Raw genomic sequence first — 18,389 nt, forward strand, 5'->3', positions numbered from 1 at the left:
ATCTTTTGCTGCAAAGAATATAATTAATCTGATTTCGCTGTTGACCATCTGGTGATGTCCATGTGTAGAGTCTTCTGTTGTGTTGTTGGAAGAGGGTGTTTGCTATGACCAGTGCGTTTTCTTAGCAAAACTTTATTAGTCTTTGCCCTGCTTCATTCTGCATTCCAAGGCCAAATTTGCCTGTTACTCCAGGTGTTTCTTGACTTCCTACTTTTGTATTCCAGTCCCCTATAATGAAAAGGACATCTTTTTTGGGTGTTAGTTCTAAAAGGTCTTGTGGGTCTTCATAAAACTGTTCAACTTCAGCTTCTTCAGCATTACTGGTTGGGGCATAGACTTGGATTACTGTGATATTGAATGGTTTGCCTTGGAGACAAACAGAGATCATTCTGTCGTTTTTTAGATTGCATCCAAGCACTGCATTTCAGACTCTCTTGTTGACCATGATGGCTACTCCATTTCTTCTGAGGGATTCCTGCCTGCAGTAGTAGATATAATGGTCATCTGAGTTAAATTCACCCATTCCAGTCCATTTTAGTTTGCTGATTCCTAGAATGTCAATGTTCACCCTTGCCATCTCTTGTTTGACCACTTCCAATTTGCCTTGTTTCATGGACCTTACATTCCAGGTTCCTATGCAATATTGCCCTTTACAGCATCAGATCTTGCTTCTATCACCAGTCACATGCACAACTGGGTATTGTTTTGTTTTGGCCCATCCCTTCATTCTTTCTGGAGTTATTTCTCCACTGATCTCCAGTAGCATATTGGGCACCTAATGACCTGGGGAGTTCCTCTTTTGGTATCCTATCATTATGCCTTTTCATACTGTTCATGGGGTTGTCAAGGCAAGAATACTGAAGTGGCTTGCCATTCCCTTCTCCAGTGGACCACATTCTGTCAGACCTCTCTACCATGACCCGCCCATCTTGGGTTGCCCCTCAGGCATGGCTTGGTTTCATTGAGTTAGACAAGGCTGTGATCCTAGTGTGATTAGATTGGCTAGTTTTCTGAGAGTATAATTTCAGTGTGTCTGCCCTCTGATGCCCTCTTGCAACACCTACCATCTTACTTGGGTTTCTCTTACCTTGGGCATGGGGTATCTCTTCACGGCTGCTCCAGCAAAGCACAGCTGCTGCTCCTTACCTTGGAGGTTGTAGTCCATGCAGGTAATGTGAATTTGGGCTGCTTTGGCTATAGATTCTCAGAAGAGATTGCTTTACCTGCTTCTGCCAGCATCAAATTTAGTTAGGGCCATCAAGAATTTTTGATGCATTCTTCACTAAGGGGTTTTAAGTTACCTGATTTATGAGAAGTCTTTTAATAGCTTTCTACCTTGAGCAAATTCCTGTTTGGAAATGTACGCATTTTGTTTTGGGGTGCTGAATTTTCCTCTTCCCCATCTTCCATGTTCAAAGTTCATTTAAAAATCAGAATGTAATCTCTGCTTTAGATTTCACTAATATTTTCTTCACACTATATCCCTACCTGAGAATAATACTTGGTATCTGCTTAATAAATGTTTGTTGTTGGCTGAGTATTTTGTGGAGCATTTTTAGTTGGTTTTGAGTAGAGCAGTTTTTTTTTTAATAGTCTGCTAGACTGCCAGAAGCATATTTCTTTACCATTCTCTAGGTCTCAGTGGGAATTTACTTCTTAAGAGAAACAGTTGTTGTTTCAATTTCTGTGACATATTGTCATTGTTTACTGTAATTTGGTGGGGAGGGGTTAGCGTTACTTCTGCTTTTTATTATTACCAGTAATTGAAAATGTTTGGTGATCCATTTTCATCGTATTCTTTCTCTTTCCGTTGCTTCTCTTCCTTTTTTTTTAACTTCCCTCTGCTTTTCCTTCCAGTCCTTCCCTTGCTTGCCTCCTTCCTTCACTCCTTTTCTTTTCTTTTTCCTTCCTTCACTTCGTTATAGTATTATCATTTTCCTTCTAATTGAAGGACTTAAAATTTTTTTAAAGCTTTTTAAGTTATGTGTAACACAGGCAAAATTAAAGTCATTAAACTTTTGGTTTTAAGAATTTTGCATGTTGTGATTCCTTCTACTGCCTTTCACCTTACCTTAGTTCCTTGAAAGTTTGCATTTTAAAAGAATGCTCACCTAACCCAGAGTTGTCATGTCAGTTCACAGTTATTTCAATTGAGCTGCTTTGGTTTCCACTTGAATATTAACATACTGATGACTTCAAAAATTCCCTACCTGTAATCTTTAGGATCCAGTTTCTTCAAACAGTTTGTTACTGTTCAGTCGCTAAGTTGTGTCCTTCTTGTATCCTGTCTGTGACCCCGTGAACATGCCAGGCTTCCCTGTCCTTCACTATCTCCTGCAGTTTGCTCAAACTCATGCCCATTGAGTCAGTGATGACCATCCAACCATCTCATCCTTTGTTGCCCCAATCTCCTCCTGCCCTCAGTCTTTCTCAGAATCAGGGTCTTTTCCAGTGAGCCAGCGCTTTGCATCAGGTGGCCAAAGTATTGGAGTTTCAGCATCAGTCCTTCCAGCTAATATTCAGGGTTGATTTCCTTTAGGATTGACTGATTTGATCTCCTTGCTGTGCAAGCGACTATTAAGCAGTTTACTTTAGGGCAACTTTTAGGGTCAGAATCTATGGATCTACCTGGTTCTTAATTTCACATGCTCTCTAAGTATAAATTCAAGTCATATTCACCCTAATCACATCCTATGATAGGGTAGACCTTTGGGATATTCCAGTATCTTAAGATAAAAAAATTTGACTACTAGATCTTTTATACTTTAGTAGCATCTCATCTTATAATTCTTTCCTACAAACAGTAAAACAAACCACATATTTATACCATGAGGATTTTCCAGCAGTGTGAATCTATAGAAAAAGCTCCATTGGGATAGACTTTGACCTAAAAAAGTCAGTCTATCCCAATGGATAGACTTTGTAATACATTTCTGATGGTGATGAATTCTTTTAGGTTTCGTTTATCTGAAAGATTTTTTATTTCACTTTTATTTTTGATAAAGTTTATGCTGGATGTGGAATTCAAAGTTGACAGATTTTTGTTTTAATGCTTTGAAGATTTTGCTCCACTGTTTTCTAATTTAGACCATTTCTGCAAAAAACCTGCTGTTGTCTTATCTTTTGCCCTCTCTGCATACTGTAACTTTTTCTCTGGCTACTATTAACATTATTTTGGTCATTCAGTTCAGTTCAGTTCAGTCACTCATCAGTCTCTCAGTTGTGTCCAACTCTCTGCAACCCCATGAATGGCAGCACGTCCATCACCAACTCCCGGAGTTTACCCAGACTAACGTCCATCGAGTCGGTGATACCATCCAGCCATCTCAATCCTCTGTCGTCCCCTTCTCCTCCTGCCTCCAATCCCTCCCAGCATCAGGGTCTTTTCCAGTGAGTCAACTCTTCGTATGAGGTGGCCAAAGTTTCAGGTTCAGCATCAGTCCTTCCAGTGAACACCCAGGACTGATCTCCTTCAGAATGGACTGGTTGGATCTCCTTGCAGTCCAAGAGACTCTCAAGAGTCTTCTCCAACACCACAGTTCAAAAGCATCAATTCTTCAGTGCTCAGCTATCTTCACAGTCCAACTCTCACATCCATACATGACCACTGGAAAAACTATAGCCTTGACTAGAAGGACCTTTGTTGGCAAAGCAATGTGTCTGCCTTTGAATATGCTATCTAGGTTGGTAATAACTTTCCTTCCAAGGAGTAAGCGTCTTTTAATTTCATGGCTGCAGTCACCATCTGCAGTGATTTTGGAGCCCAGAAAAATAAAGTCTGACACTGTTTCCCCATCTATTTCCCATGAAGTGATGGGACCAGATGCCATGATCTTCATTTTCTGAATGGTGAGCTTTAAGCCAACTTTTTTACTCTAATCTTTCACTTTCATCAAGAGGCTTTTTAGTTCCCCTTCACTTTGTGCCGTAAGGATGGTGTCATCTGCATATCTGAGGTTATTGATATTTCTCCCGGCAATCTTGATTCCAGCTTGTGCGTCTTCCAGTCCAGCATTTCTCATGATGTACTCTGCATAGAAGTTAAATAAGCAGGGTGACAATATACAGCCTTGATGGACTCCTTTTCCTATTTGGAACCAGTCTGTTGTTCCATGTCCAGTTCTAACTGTTGCCTCCTGACTTGCATATAGGTTTCTCAAGAGGCAGGTCAGGTGGTCTGGTATTCCCATCTGTTTCAGAATTTTCCACAATTTCTTGTGATCCACACAGTCAAAGGCTTTGGTATAGTCAACAGAGCAGAAATAGATGTTTTTCTGGAACTGTCTTGCTTTTTTGATGATCCAGTGGATGTTGGCACTGGATTTGATCTCTCGTTCCTCTGCCTTCGTTTTACACATTTAACTATGATATATCTTGGTACAGTTTTCATATCTTATGCTTGAGATTCATTGAACCTTTTCAACTTGTGAATTTATAAGTGTTTGAATCAGATCTGGAATTTTTATTAAGAATTTTTATTGGAGTATAATTGCCTTTCAGTGTTGTGTTCGTTTCAGGTGTATAGCAAAGTGAATCAGTTGATATTTTTATTCTATTTTTGTAAATATTTACTCTGTACCTATTCAACCTTGGGGTCTCCAATTATACATATATTAATTAACTTGAAGTCCCACAGCTTAGTGTTGCCCTGTTCAGTTTTTAAAATATTTTTTTTCTCTATATATTTAGGATGGTTTTTTATATCTGTGTTTTTAAAAGTTCACCAGTCTTTTCTTCATCATGCCAGTTATTCTTCCCTTTACATACAAAACATAACAGCTCTATAATGTCATTGTTAATTCTGTCACCTGTACCATTTCTGGGTCTGTTCTCTTGTTGGTTCCCCATTATGTATTTTATTATGTTTTTGCATGGTCAGGAAGCTTCTGCTTGGATGCCAGTTCTTAGAATTTTTAATCTGTTTTATTTTTTTGTATTTGTTAGTGTTCTTGAGCTTTCTTAGTTACTTAGAAGCTTTTTGAGCCTTTTGAGACATTCTTCCTCTCTCCCCTCCCCCCTTTTAATGGTAAGTTTTGTTACAAAGGACCACAGTAGCTTTTAGTCTAGGCTAATTGTTCCCACATACTGAGACTGTATTCTTCTGAGTACTCTATTTGATGCCCTGTGAATTATGTTTTTCTGTTTTGGCTTACGGAACAGTTGTGTGAGCCTAGAGATTATTTGTGCTGTCTGTGTCCCCATCCTCTGCATGCATGCATATGCACAGATGACCAAAGAGGAACCCTTTCCAGATTTCTCTAATGCTTTCTCTTTGCAGCTCTCTCATACTTGGTGCTCTAGCTGCCTTCTCAGCTACACTTCCTCAATTCACAGAAATTTCTGGCCTTTACCGAGACTCCTTCTCCTTGTATTGAAACTTGGTATTATAATTTGGAAACTCCCCCATTCAGTAAGCAGGGACAGTTGTAGGGCTTATATCAGTTCTTTCTCTTCTCTTAGGGGTTCTAGTTTTATACCACTTTATGTCCTATGTCTGAAAACCATTGGTAAATATATTTTACCCATTTTTTAAAATCCATTTTAAAAGTTGTTTCAGGTGACTTGGGAGCAAGGGGAGCCCTACTTCTCCATCTTGGTTGGAAGTAGAAATTCTACTAAATATTAAAAGGTTTCATCTTTAAAAAATTTTTTATTTTGGTTGAGAAGATGGATGAAAAATCATTCTTGAGACTGAGAAAATAAGCTTTTAAGTTAGTGTTCAGTCAAGGCTTGAATACTTTTTATTGTGTAAGACACTATGTGAAATGCAATCCAAAGAAATACCAGACTTGTTCTCAGCACTTAGCGTCATTTGTGAAGAAACATCAAACAGTATAAGTCAGTAAATAACTTCCAATTCATATATGGAGTCATCAGAGCTGTGATTCTGTTTTACCTAAATCTAAAAATTGGACGATTTCCCCATCAGTTTCCTCACTTAAGATTCCCTGGAATCTAGTACACTTGTAAATATGGTGGTTGTGCTTAGTTTCACAGTCTTGTCCGACTGTTCGCAATCCCATGGACCATAGCCCATCAGGCTCTTCTGTCCATGGCATTTTCCAGGCAAGAATACTGGCGTGGTTGCCGTGTTCTACTCCAGACCTTCCTGACCCAGGGGTCAAACCCACGTCTCTTGCGTTTCCTGCATTGGCAGGCGGATTCTTTACCACTGACCACCAGGGAAGCCCAGTAGACTTGTAAATATAATGACCATTTATGTTCTCAACTGAGGTCATAATTTTACTAGTTAGTATTCCTTATCCTGTCACATAGAATATTATATTATCTCTTCATTGTTTAATCTGCCTCAGTAGATTAAAGGTATTATAGTAAATGTGTATAATGATGTATAGTAATGAAAATAGGAAGATTTTTTTTTTCTTAGGAAAAAGAAAAGGTCTTTCTTATTTAGGGCTGGAAGTACTGATAGAGACGGCTTGGGGCATATGAAATTTTAAAAGTGCTCTTTTCTACTGGGATAAGAGGAGTGTAATGAAACTGAAAGAATGTATTGTTATAGATTAAAAGACTCTTGGTTTTAAGACATTATTTTTCACTTTCTGTCTATATCACTTTGGGTCAGTCAGGTTACATCTTTGACACTTGTGTTCATGTTTGAGAATGAGATCTTTAAAAGATGGTTTGTCTATTTACAGAAACATTTTGATGAACAAATACAATGTAAAAGAAATGAAGAAAATAGAAAATCATCATTAAACCATCTCAGTAATAGGTGCCGTAGGCAGTATCCATGGATGAATGCTCAAATTAGTGAGCCAAAAATTTAAGGACAGACATTTGCATGCTCTAAAGGTACTTTTTTCAGAATATTTACTGTTTTCAAAAGGAAAATAATGAGTTACAATGGAGAAAACTGGCAGATACACCATTTTAACCAAGATCAAGGTTAGTATCACTTGTAATAAGACATTTTATCATCACATGCATGCATATATTGGAGTACATCCATCATATATGGTGCACTTGAGGACATGTCACATTTGTGGTAATGTGTCTTTAAAAATGGATGACGTCAATCTAGTCATGACAAAACATCAGACCTACCCAAGTTGCAGGACATTCTGTAGTGTTAGCTACACTGGTATGACTGAAGACATCAGTGTTGTGAAAGACTGACGTAAAGTCCGCGGTTGCAGAAGACCAAGGAAGCGTAAAACTAAATATAATGTCTACCCTGGTGTAGAGAAAGGAAGTTAGTGGGGAACTGGTGAAATCTGTGTGAAGTTGTTAGTTAATAGCTAATTTCTTAGTTTTGATACTTGTCCTAACAAGATGTTACCACTGGAGGAAAATGCGGCATATGGGAACTCTGTCCTGTTTTTACAGCTCTTTTGTGACTCTAAAATTATTTCTAAAAAAATAAAGTGATTACGGTGTTTGTGGACAGTGTGTTAACATGTAGTTGAGTTAGCCTTGTCATTGGAAGGACCTCACTTTGTTAGTGTGTGACATTTATTTCTCTGCAGCAATTCAGTTTTTCCACAGGTAGTATCAAAGTGCAGTGGACAGGGTGATTCTTACATCTGACGGTGTTCTGTAAGCAAGTTAAGGAAAGAAAGCACTTCATCTCTCAATTTTCAAGCCAGTGCCTCACCCTTACCTATACTTTGGCCAGCTTCTAAAATTTGAAGTCTGTCCACTTGGGTTTTTCTGGAAAATAAGCCTTTTCTATCTCATTTGGGTTGTAAGAACTGGGTATTCATAATAACTGTGATAGAGAAGTATTTTCAGTCTGATGAGAGTATGTAGACCCTACCCTTCTGTGCCTCAATTTGAGGTAACAGTACATCTTATAGAGGTTTTGTTATGATTAAGTGAGGTAATATGTATAAAGTGCTTTGAGCAGTGCTTACCATTAGTACATGTTAGTGCATATGTGTTAGTGCATATTTGTGCCAGGCCCACTCTGTTAGACTGTTCTAGCAGTAAATGGTTCAGCTAACTTTAAGGAGTATATGTTCCCATGGACTACAGTGCAACCCAGTGGCTCTGAGTAGTATAATTCTTCTAGGGGGATTTTTTTTTCTTTTTGCTAGGAAAGAGACATGTATTGTCTCATCATATTAAACTGATAAATCTGAAATACTCCTGAAGCAACTTTTTTTAAGAAGACAATCTAACTTGAGAAAAAGTTTAAGAAATAGAGAAATAATTTTAAATCCTGAAGTTTTTATTTACTTCTCACAGTATGGCATTCTAACCACTGAAGGTGTCTAGTAGGTATTTTGGAAGTGGTTGTCAGTTTCAGTGGAAAAAGGCATAAAACAGTTTTATTCATATGTTTCAGAAATATAAAAATTAATTTTTGACATAATTCCATTACTTTTTAAAATAATTGTTGTCCTCATAAAATTTTCACATGTGCTGTAAGCACTGCATTGATGGGTCCCTGTCAGATAACATGGGTAACAGCATGTGTGGAGTAACAGGAGGACATGTGCATGTGTGGGCCTGTTCAGAGCCAGGCACCGTTCCGGATTCTGCAGAGACACAACTGAACAGAGAGACAAAAACACATTCTCAAGGAGCGGATGTTTTAGAGCATAGGAAGACATTAAACAAAATAGATAAAATGCGTTGTGTGTTATATGTTGACACATACAGGGAAAGGGGTAAAGGGTGCCAAGGGATTAGGGCAAAGGATAGTATAATCTAAAATAGAATAGACAGTGAAGTCCTCACTAGGATGGCTCAGTATCCGAAGTAAAGTGAGCCGAAGCCGTGTAGCTACCTGAGAAGAAAGCTTTCCTGGAGTATGCAAATACAAAAGCCTGAAGTCAGGAGTATGCCCTTTGAGTTTGAGAAATATCAAGGGGAGCAGGGCAGTGTGGCAGGAATGGTGGGAGGTTAGAGGTAATGAAGGGTAAGTTCACTAAGGCCTGGAGGCCAGAGTAGTACAGGAGGACTATAAATGTGTTTTCTTCTTTACTCACTTTGATTTATGATGTTCTCTGTTCTGAGCATCTAATGGATAAAGTATATAAGGGTATAAATGTAAATATTTAGCACATAGTAGATGTTTACTGAATAATGTTTACTGAGTTAATATGGCAAGCTGTTTAGAAGTATTTTAAAGGTCCTGTGTTCCCTTGCTAAAGGGATACTTTTCATTTTTAATTGCTTCATATAAAATAATTTGGGATTCTTTAACTTCAGTGAATTTAGTTTACTTTTTTTTTTTTTTTTTTTACCCTCCAGGCTCTTTTGTCCATGGGGTTCTCTAGGCAAAAATAGTGGAGTGTGTTGCCATTTTGTTCTCCTAGTTTATGGTTTTATAGTATTTGCCACCTTCAGTAATATTTATCTTACTAAATAGATGTTATCTTTAAATAACTGAAATTAACATCTTCTATTAGCTTTATTAGTCATAATAATCAGAATCTAGTTTCCTTTGAATTGATAGTTTACTTTCTGTATTATAAAATGAGGATTCTTATTCTCATAAAAGTCACATTTAAGTCCTATATTTAGATTTATTTCTCTAAAAGTCTAATTTTTTTATCATCTAGTTTGATTAGAGTTATATTAGTTAAAGGGGGTCCTTATTGGCTTTTATCAGAGTGGAACACTTTTAAGAACTTAGATTCCTCCCAGGAATTTTTTTTTTTTTCCACTCTGTACAACTTGTAAAATCTTAGTTCTACAACTAGAGATAGAACTGGGGCCCCAGCAGTGAAAGTAAAATTCCTTAAACACTAGACTGCCAGGAAATTCCTCCAAGGAATATCCTTATACCAAAAGTTATCCCTGGGTTTTAAAAAGGTCACTAGTCTACTTTTTGGAGAAGGCAATGAATGGCACCCCACTCCAGTACTCTTGCCTGGAAAATCCCATGGACAGAGGAGCCTGGTAGGCTACAGTCCATGGGGTTGCAAAGAGTCGGACACAATTGAGCGACTTTACTTTCATGCATTGGAGAAGGAAATGGCAACCCACTCCAGTGTTCTTGCCTGGAGAATCCCAGGGACGGGGGAGCCCAGTGGGCTGCCGTCTATGGGGTCACACAGAGTCGGACACAACTGAAGTGACTTAGCAGCAGTAGCAGCAGTCTACTTCTAGGAATTTAAATATATCTAAGTAGCCCAGCTGTAATTTTGCTGGTTGATGATGTTAGTATTAATGTGTTTGAGAGCCTTAAATGTTGAATGCTTAGGAGAGCAAGAAAATACCCAAGGGGCAGGTAGGCAGAGTATTTTAACATATTGTCTTGGACGTTTTTATGCTGGCCAGGTAAGCCCTATCCTCATTTTCTGTGTACAAGTTTGTAGGACTTCGCCTCCCACCCTCTGTTTTGATGAGCACTTTGAATCAGTCTGAGAGGTGAATCTGGGGTTGGGGAATAATGAAGATGTGAACAGGGAGTCATAATGTTGAAACTGGACTTTCAGATCTTTATAGCATGATTTCCTTATTTTTCAAAGAGCAGAAGAATCCCATCGTTTATCATGTTCTGGTTGGACTCCTTTCTTATCGTTTGCTGGAGTTTGAACTTCAGAGCTATGGTGTCAACCCTGCTGTAGTGTCTCAGGGGAGCTCCTAGTGCGGGGCTGGTGCCATGGCTCACCCTCCAACCTTTCCTTCTTCACTTCAGCCTCCAGCTCTGAGCTTTCCAATCCCCAGAGTAGCAAATGTTGAAAGAAGTTGCACAGGTAAGTATGTGGTGGGAAAGGCTGGGGGAAAAAACAGTACTGTCATCAGTATTTTAAGGGTGGATGTTGGGCCATTTTACCAGTGAGTCATTTTGTTAGTTTAAAAATACGATGCTTCTTAAAATTATTTTTCATAAAATTACCTCATAAATTATTAAATAAAATCCTAATGTGTTCTAAGAAGTAATTTTTTCTTATTGGATGTGAAAGAGGGACAACCTTAAACTGAATAAATCATAAATATTATAATACAAAGGAAGGGTGTTAGATTGTTTTAAACTTCATATTCTCCACAAAGTATTGCAGGACCAAAAAAACTGGTTTTCAGAAAAGAAGCTAAGAGAAGTCAGGGAAAGCATAAATACATAGAGTTAAAATTTTGCCATGTTTAGCTTGGTATCAGAAGGAGGCAATTTTAGTTTCCTTCTGGTAGCTGTAGACATGCTGTCCTTCCCTTTCCCAAAGTTTTAGTAAGGTAGCTATATATTTTTAAAATTTGCAGGAACAGAAACTTGAAACATCTTCCTTGAAATCTAGACAGGAAGACTGAAACTTTTCTACCCATCTCTAGGTTTGAGGTTAATAAAAATAAGTATAGAAGCAGCACAATACTTAGTACAAAGTTTAGCCAATACTTGAGTGAGCAAGTTCACCAAATTGTGTGTGTGTGTGTGTGTGTGTGTGTGTGTGTAAAATGCCAACACTCGACGTTTTCTACTTGTCTTTCTTGTATCTAAAATCATGATCTAACAATGCAGGTTTTTTTCTTAATGCATACTTTTTAGAAATAGTTCTGTGGCAGTATAGCCTTGGGTCTGCACTTTATTATCATTTTAGGCTTTTGCTTCTCAGAAAGCCTTCAAAAATTGTTCTTTAGTTCTTTCATATCTATACCACGTGATTTTTATTCACGTGATTTCTAAATTCTTTAACACATACTAAAATGTGCAAAATTATACCCACGAAAAATAGAATTAATTTGGCCTGTGATTGCTAACATTTCTTCAAAGAAAGTGTGTCAAGTTTAAAAAGGTTGGGCATTTCGCATCTCAGAGCAGGGTCTTGAAATACAGAATCCTCAACAGTTTATCTCAAGTTCCAGGGTTTCTTAAATCTACTAGGAGGCTTATAGACATCCATAACTCCCAGCAAAGCAGACCATATGTCCAGTATCTTTTGAATTCCCTTCCTCTCCCCTTTATTAGACCCCATGTTTAACCTCTGACCCCATGTTTAACATAGGTTTAAGATCTCCACCTTCATTTGAAAATTTTCCTTCATATTTGTTTTATATTCAGAACTTAACAGGCTTACTGTTACATGTTCTTCCAGTTGTATTCAAGGATAAAATAATGCTTATTTTAATTTTAGTCCATATTGTGTGAGTTCTTAAATCTTATTGCTGGTAAGGCATACCAGTTATAATTGGTTCTTTAGTTAATATATGATTGTTAGCACTTTTTGAGTAATTGAAGAGTTTTGATTTTAGGATGATACAATTATCTTTTAGAGCTTATATGTTGATGGTTAAAGTTTGAATCTGTATGAGGCGATTGATACAAGCGACTAAGATTTTGGAAAACAACAAAATCTATTTTGCTTCAAGTTGAAGCGTGCACAACATATCCTCCCTAGATCAAAGTCAGACTGATAGGAGCATTTATTATAGACTTTTTGGTAATACTCTACAGAATTTGTAGGTTTGGGGAAGGGGCACATCTTAAGGTATGGTGTACATATCAGACATGGGAATGTCATCTCAGTAAGGCAGCTTCAGATACCAGATTGCAGTAACAGGTGTTGGATTAGGAAGAGTGATGTGTTTTCATCTCCCCTTGATGGCCTCTCTGTCTTTCTGTGAAATGTGAGCCACCCTGTTTTGTGGGGGATGGCACCTCTTACAAAGGAGTCCTGTAACCCCTGTAAAAAATCTTGTGCCAGAATATTTAACTACTCTCCAAGATAATGATTGTAGATATGTTCATATAAGTCTCTGGTTTTCTGCTGAATCACGTTTCCATCCAGAGTTTCCTGTGCTGCCTTTTCAGAATTCATTAAGGCTTTTATTGCTCATTTATCAGGCCTTTTGCATTTACTAAAACTGATGTGAATTGCTTTTATTTATTTCCTTACCAATTTAAGTTGATGATTTTAGAAATTATCAATTTAAAATTTATCTAAATCTTCACTTTTCTTGGATCCATCCTAAGCAGATTATTAAACTATTCATTATACATTTATTTATATTATAGTATCAAGCCACAGTGTTCTAGAGCTAGTAGGACTTTGAGAGTAGTTTATTTTTTTAATAGAAGGAAAGATCATTTGTTTTTTCTTAAAGACTTCCAGATATTAAATTCTTTGTTCTTTGAGAAGCTAGATTTTTTTCCCCCAATGTTAGTGCCTTGCTCTCCTTTTATTTAATCCCATTTCAGTTTTTTTTTAGTGTTTTCTAGGAATGAAAATTAGTATTATTTATCACAGTTGCGAAGTAGGATTGGTAGCTCAGAATCCTATTACCAAAAAATACCACTAAACAGAAGTTCCTTGGGTTATAAGTATTTCTAGGTCCTAGTATATATTTGATATAGGTGCACAGTATTCTTGTTTCATAGAATTTGGGCAGTGTCTTAATGGATTTGACCTATCAACTTTTCCTGAAGGCCAGTACTGAAGATAAGTAGATTTCAGATATCTTAGCTTCTTGTGATTGGTTTCAGTTTGGTTTACTACATCTTGGTAAAGGCAGAGAAATGTTAATTGTAATTGACTGTGTTTTTTTAAATTAATTTTCTGCCTACTTTATAGATAACAAAAAACTTCAGTGTATATACATGTGTGTGAAATGTTTTCTGATAGTGAATATGAAATTGGGAGCGCCAAATAGGCTAGAAGTCAAATTTTATGTTCAGCAATCAGAATGAATTAGTGAAGTCTTCATTAGGGAAACAGGAGTGAAAAACAGTCTTGTTACTCACACCCACTACCTATACTTGGCTTTCTTTATCCTTTATAATATAAGGTGAGGACAGACTCTGTTGCTAAAGGTGAAAATTTGTTGGCTATAGAAAAGTCTTCATGCTTTAATGTTGTTAAATAGTTAATTTTGTGATGGGTCACAGGTATCGGCATGTTAATAGTAAAAACTTCTAGCTACTTTAGAAATGGAATCCCCAAGAAAATGTTGCCACTAGGTATTTGTTCTTATTTTAACCTAGTTGGTAAATGTATTCTACTTGTTTAATGCTACAGTGTCTATTTCAGTAGCTTATAATAAAAATATAGTTTTATAATAACCATTTTAATTCCTTGAATGATTCAGTTATGTTCATTATATTTTGAAAGTAAAAATATTAATTTGGAATATGAAACAGTAATTACTTTTTAATTGGTATAGTAATGTTCTCTTAAGCATAATTTTATTCTAAAATTGTCTCTTTCTCTAAAAGAGATAAGATCAGTCTGATAGAGACTAGCTTTTGTTTTGCATACCTCTAGTCAGTTCATTCTCATTCTTCTGCTAAAGGGATCTTTTTGACTTGCACACATATTTGATGTGGCACCCTCTACTTACCATTGTTTACTGCAAAGAAAGTCCCTCACCCTCTTTTGCCCTTTACTGCTTCTCCCATAATGAGGCTTATCGTTTTGGGAGAATACACACATTAAATTATTAGTTGTATGTCTGAGAGTCAGTGTACTATCATGGTTAAAATCGGGGACTCGAGCAAATTGTATGGGTTCATGGCCCTTCTTTGGCACTTACCAGATATAAAACCTTGGACACATCAGATATATGACCTTGGGCAAATTACCCAACTTCTGCAGTTCTCAGTTTTCTCATCTAAAAATGAAGAATAAATAAGTGAATACTTGAGGATTACTTACATGTTACATAGTTCAGTTCAGTTCAGTCACTCAGTCGTGTCCGACTCTTTGCGACCCCATGAATCATAGCATGCCAGGCCTTCCTGTCCATCACCAACTCCCGGAGTTCATGCAAACTCATGCCCATCGAGTCAGTGATGCCATCCAGCCATCTCATCCTCTGTCATCCCCTTCTCCTCCTGCCCCTAATCCCTCTCAGCATCAGGGTCTTTTTCAGTGAGTCAACTCTTTGCATGAGGTGGCCAAAGTACTGGAGTTTCAGCTTCAGCATCATTCCTTCCAAAGAAGTCCTAGGGCTGATCTCCTTCAGAATGGACTGGTTGGATCTCCTTGTAGTCCAAGGGACTCTCAAGAGTCTTCTCCAAACATGACAGTTCAAAAGCATCAATTCTTTGGCTCTCAGCTTTCTTCACAGTCCAACTCTCACATCCATACATGACCACTGGAAAAGCCATAGCCTTGACTAGATGGACCTTTGTTGGCAAAGTAATGCCTCTGCTTTTGAATATGCTGTCTAGATTGGTAATAACTTTCCTTCCAAGGAGTAAGTGTCTTTTAATTTCAAGGCTGCAGTCACCATCTGCAGTGATTTTGGAGTGTGACACTGTTTCCCTATCTATTTGTATGAAGTTGTGAGACCAGATGCCGTGATCTTAGTTTTAACTATGAAGATTATATAAATACATTTTAAAGCATTTAGAATATATTTCCTGGCATATAGTAGGTGGTCAATAAAAATTATGTAATTATAGTTATGATAAAGTATTTTCAGTGACTGTGTAATCCAAGGGTCCTGATTTGGTGTGAGAGTTTCAAAGAATGGACGAAAGAGCATTCTAAGCAGAGGTATCATCTTATGCAGAGGTCCAGAGGTGGAACCATCCCAAAGAAAAAGAAAAGCAAGAAGGCAAAGTGGTTATCAGAGGAGGCTTTACAATGAAGAACAAAGAGAAGCAAAAAGCAAGGGAAAGGGGGAAAGGTACATCCAATGAAACGCAGAGTTCCAAAAAATAGCCAGAAGAGACAAGAAGGCCTTCGTCAATGAACAGTGCTAATAATAGAAGAAAACAACAAAAGGGGAGAGACTGGAGAGCTCTTAAGGAAAATTGGAAACATCAAGGGAGTATTCTGCCCAAAGATGGGCACAGTAAAGGATAAAAATGGTAGAGAACTAATAGACGCTGAAGTGATCAAGAAGAGATGGAAAGAATACACAGAAGACCTGTATATAAAAGATCTTCATGGTTAGTCACCCAGAGTCAGACATTCTGGAGGGCCTTAAGAAGCATTGCTACTAGTAAAACTAGTGGGTGAGACGAAATTCCAGCAGAACTATTCAGATCCCTAAAGGATGATGCCACCAAGGTTTTTTCTTTCATTATGTTGGCAAATCTGGAAGACCCAGCAGTGGCCACAGGATTGAAAATGGTCAATCCTCATCCCAATCCCCTAGAAAAGTAGTACCAAAGAATATGCTAACCATTGGACAGTTGCACTCGTCTCTCATGCTAGTAAAACCATGCTTAAAATCTTTCATGCTAGGCTTCAGCGTTATGCAAACCAAGAACTTCCAGGTGTCCAAGTTGGGTTTAGAAAAGGAAGAGGAACCAAAGATTGATTTGCCAACATTCACTGGATTATAGAGAAAGCAAGGGAATTTCAGAAAAACGTCTTATCTCTGTTTCATTGATTATGCTAGAGCCTTTGTGTGGATCCTGACAAACTGTGGGAAGCTCTTAGATGGGAATACCAGACCATCTTACCTATCTCCTGAGAAACCTGTGTGCAGGTCAGGAAGCAACAGTTAGAACCCTGTATGGATCAACTGATTGGTTCAAGATTGAGAAAGGAATACAACGGGGCTGTCTGCTGTCACCCTGTTTGTTTAACCTATATCCTGAGCACATCATGAGAAATGCTGGGCTGGATGAATTACAAGCTGAAATCAAGATAGATGGGAGAAACATCAACAACCTCAGATATGCGGATGATACCACTCTAATGGCAGAAAGCAAAGAACAACCAAATTAAGCTGAGGCATAAGGTTTGCGTTGAATTTTGAGATAATTACTACAGCAAAAGTATGTGTTAAGGTCATGATCTATTCAGTTCAGTTCAGTCGCTCACTCGTGTCCGACTCTTTGTGACCCCATGTATCGCAGCACACCAAGCCTCCCTGTCCATCACCAGTTCCCAGAGTTCACTCCAACTCACATCCATCCAGTCGGTGATGCCATCCAGCCATCTCATCCTTGGTCGTCCCCTTCTCCTCCTGCCCCCAATCCCTCCCAGCATCAGGGTCTTTTCCAATGAGTCAACGCTTCATGAAGTGGCCAAAGTACTGGAGTTTCACCTTTAGCATCAGTCCTTCCAAAGAACACCCAGGGCTGATCTCCTTTAGAATGGACTGTATCCTTTAGGGAAAATTAAAAAGAGATATGAGAGTAAGATAGTAACAAATTCAGTGTAGTGGTTATGAATGTGACATCATAGTAAAATATTGGTTGAGGGAAGTCTTCACCTAGATTTTTATACCTGATTTTCCTGTCTTTATGCATGCCCTCTTAACCTGGCAATGGAATTTAACCTATTTTTCTTTACCACCTATCATTGTCCTTCCAGGCATCCTCCTTGTTGACTATATTAAAAGTTTTTTGTTTCTTGGGCTTTCTCTCATTTCCAAGCACTTACCCATGCTGTCTCTGATGCCAGAGTTGGCTGCATCACCCATCCCACACACCTTGTGTTTTTTTGTAATAAAAAAAAATTAACAAATTTAAATATATGTTCACATATTACTTTATAATAAGGTCTTTCAGTCTGTTTCCCTCAGTTAAAGTTAGATATTTCCTTATTTGTGTTCCCAAAACACTTATACAGATATTCATAGAACAATTTTTTGTTTACAGGTGTTTTTCCTAGCTAGACTGTAAGCTTGTTCAAGACTTGGAGCTGTTACTCAGTTTTTGTGTTCATTAGCACAATTTTTAGCATAATTCATATAGTAAACCCTTAGCATGTTCATTGAAATGTAAAGAGAGATCAGTCAGGGGCCTTAAAAAAAACTAGTCCAGATCTTAAACTAAGGAAGAATGGCAAAAAACGTGAAAACCGTGTGAAGAATGGATAAAACCTGATGATATGCAGAACAAAGAAGGAGAGAGCAACTTGGAAAGTCAGTTTTAAATATTACTGATTAAGTTGATTAAAATGTGCTTCTCCTCAGATAGAAATGTCCTAGCAGCACTTTAAAATATGCTGCTGGAACCTTGGGAGATAGATTTCAAAATCAAACTACATTTGTTTGCTCTCAGGAAAAGGACCACTCTGCCATGGATTGTTTCTATTCTCTGGGAATAGGATTCCATGCCTGAGCCAATATTTCCAGCATCATAGACAGTAAAGGATTTAGAGTAAGTTCCTTCCAGAGGTCTTGGTGAAAGAAAACTGTGCAAGATTAAGTATCATCTGTCCTGCTTTGGATATGGTCTGTTTTTTACTGTTTCTTATCTATCAAAATATTATTTTTAAAGTTTCACTTGTATTTGTCCTAGGGTTGTCTCTGTGACCGTTTAAAAAGCTCCAGGCCTTTTCTCTTATTCCTTCCCTTTTGTAATTATCATTCATCCCACCTGGATCAGGGGCCACTTTACCAGTCTTTGAAGTTGTTTGTTGGTTAAGATTATCTCACGTTTGAGGTTTTGTGAATTCTGTGATTATTTTGACTTACTGAGTTTGGCTTTGAAATATTATATTTAGATGTTAGGAATGTTAGACCTTAAGAATTCATGGCTAGTTCTAATTAAGTAATGAAGATGTTTACTGGGA

The 18,389-nt window shown here is 37.7% G+C and overlaps 1 protein-coding gene across 9 annotated transcripts in view; it reads left to right on the forward strand.

The window, feature by feature from the left end:
* The window catches only part of CNOT2 (CCR4-NOT transcription complex subunit 2), a 129,633-nt gene that overhangs the window by 61,654 nt on the left and 49,590 nt on the right, over positions 1-18,389 (forward strand). For 2 of the 9 annotated variants that reach the window (XM_040233458.1, XM_040233459.1), the window contains exon 3: positions 17,876-17,974. The exons of 6 other annotated variants lie outside the window; for them this stretch is intronic. Coding sequence is in view for 1 of the 3 variants with exons in the window: in XM_040233457.1 (XP_040089391.1) it covers positions 10,653-10,673 (21 nt within the window). In the remaining 2 variants the exon portion in view is untranslated. Of the gene's footprint in view, positions 1-10,615; positions 10,674-17,875; positions 17,975-18,389 lie in introns of all 9 variants that reach the window. One more of the 9 variants, XM_040233457.1, reaches the window with a different exon arrangement.

The sequence above is a fragment of the Oryx dammah genome, unplaced genomic scaffold, assembly GCF_014754425.2.
Source record: "Oryx dammah isolate SB20612 unplaced genomic scaffold, SCBI_Odam_1.1 HiC_scaffold_29, whole genome shotgun sequence".
NCBI classification, from domain to species: Eukaryota; Metazoa; Chordata; class Mammalia; order Artiodactyla; family Bovidae; genus Oryx; species Oryx dammah.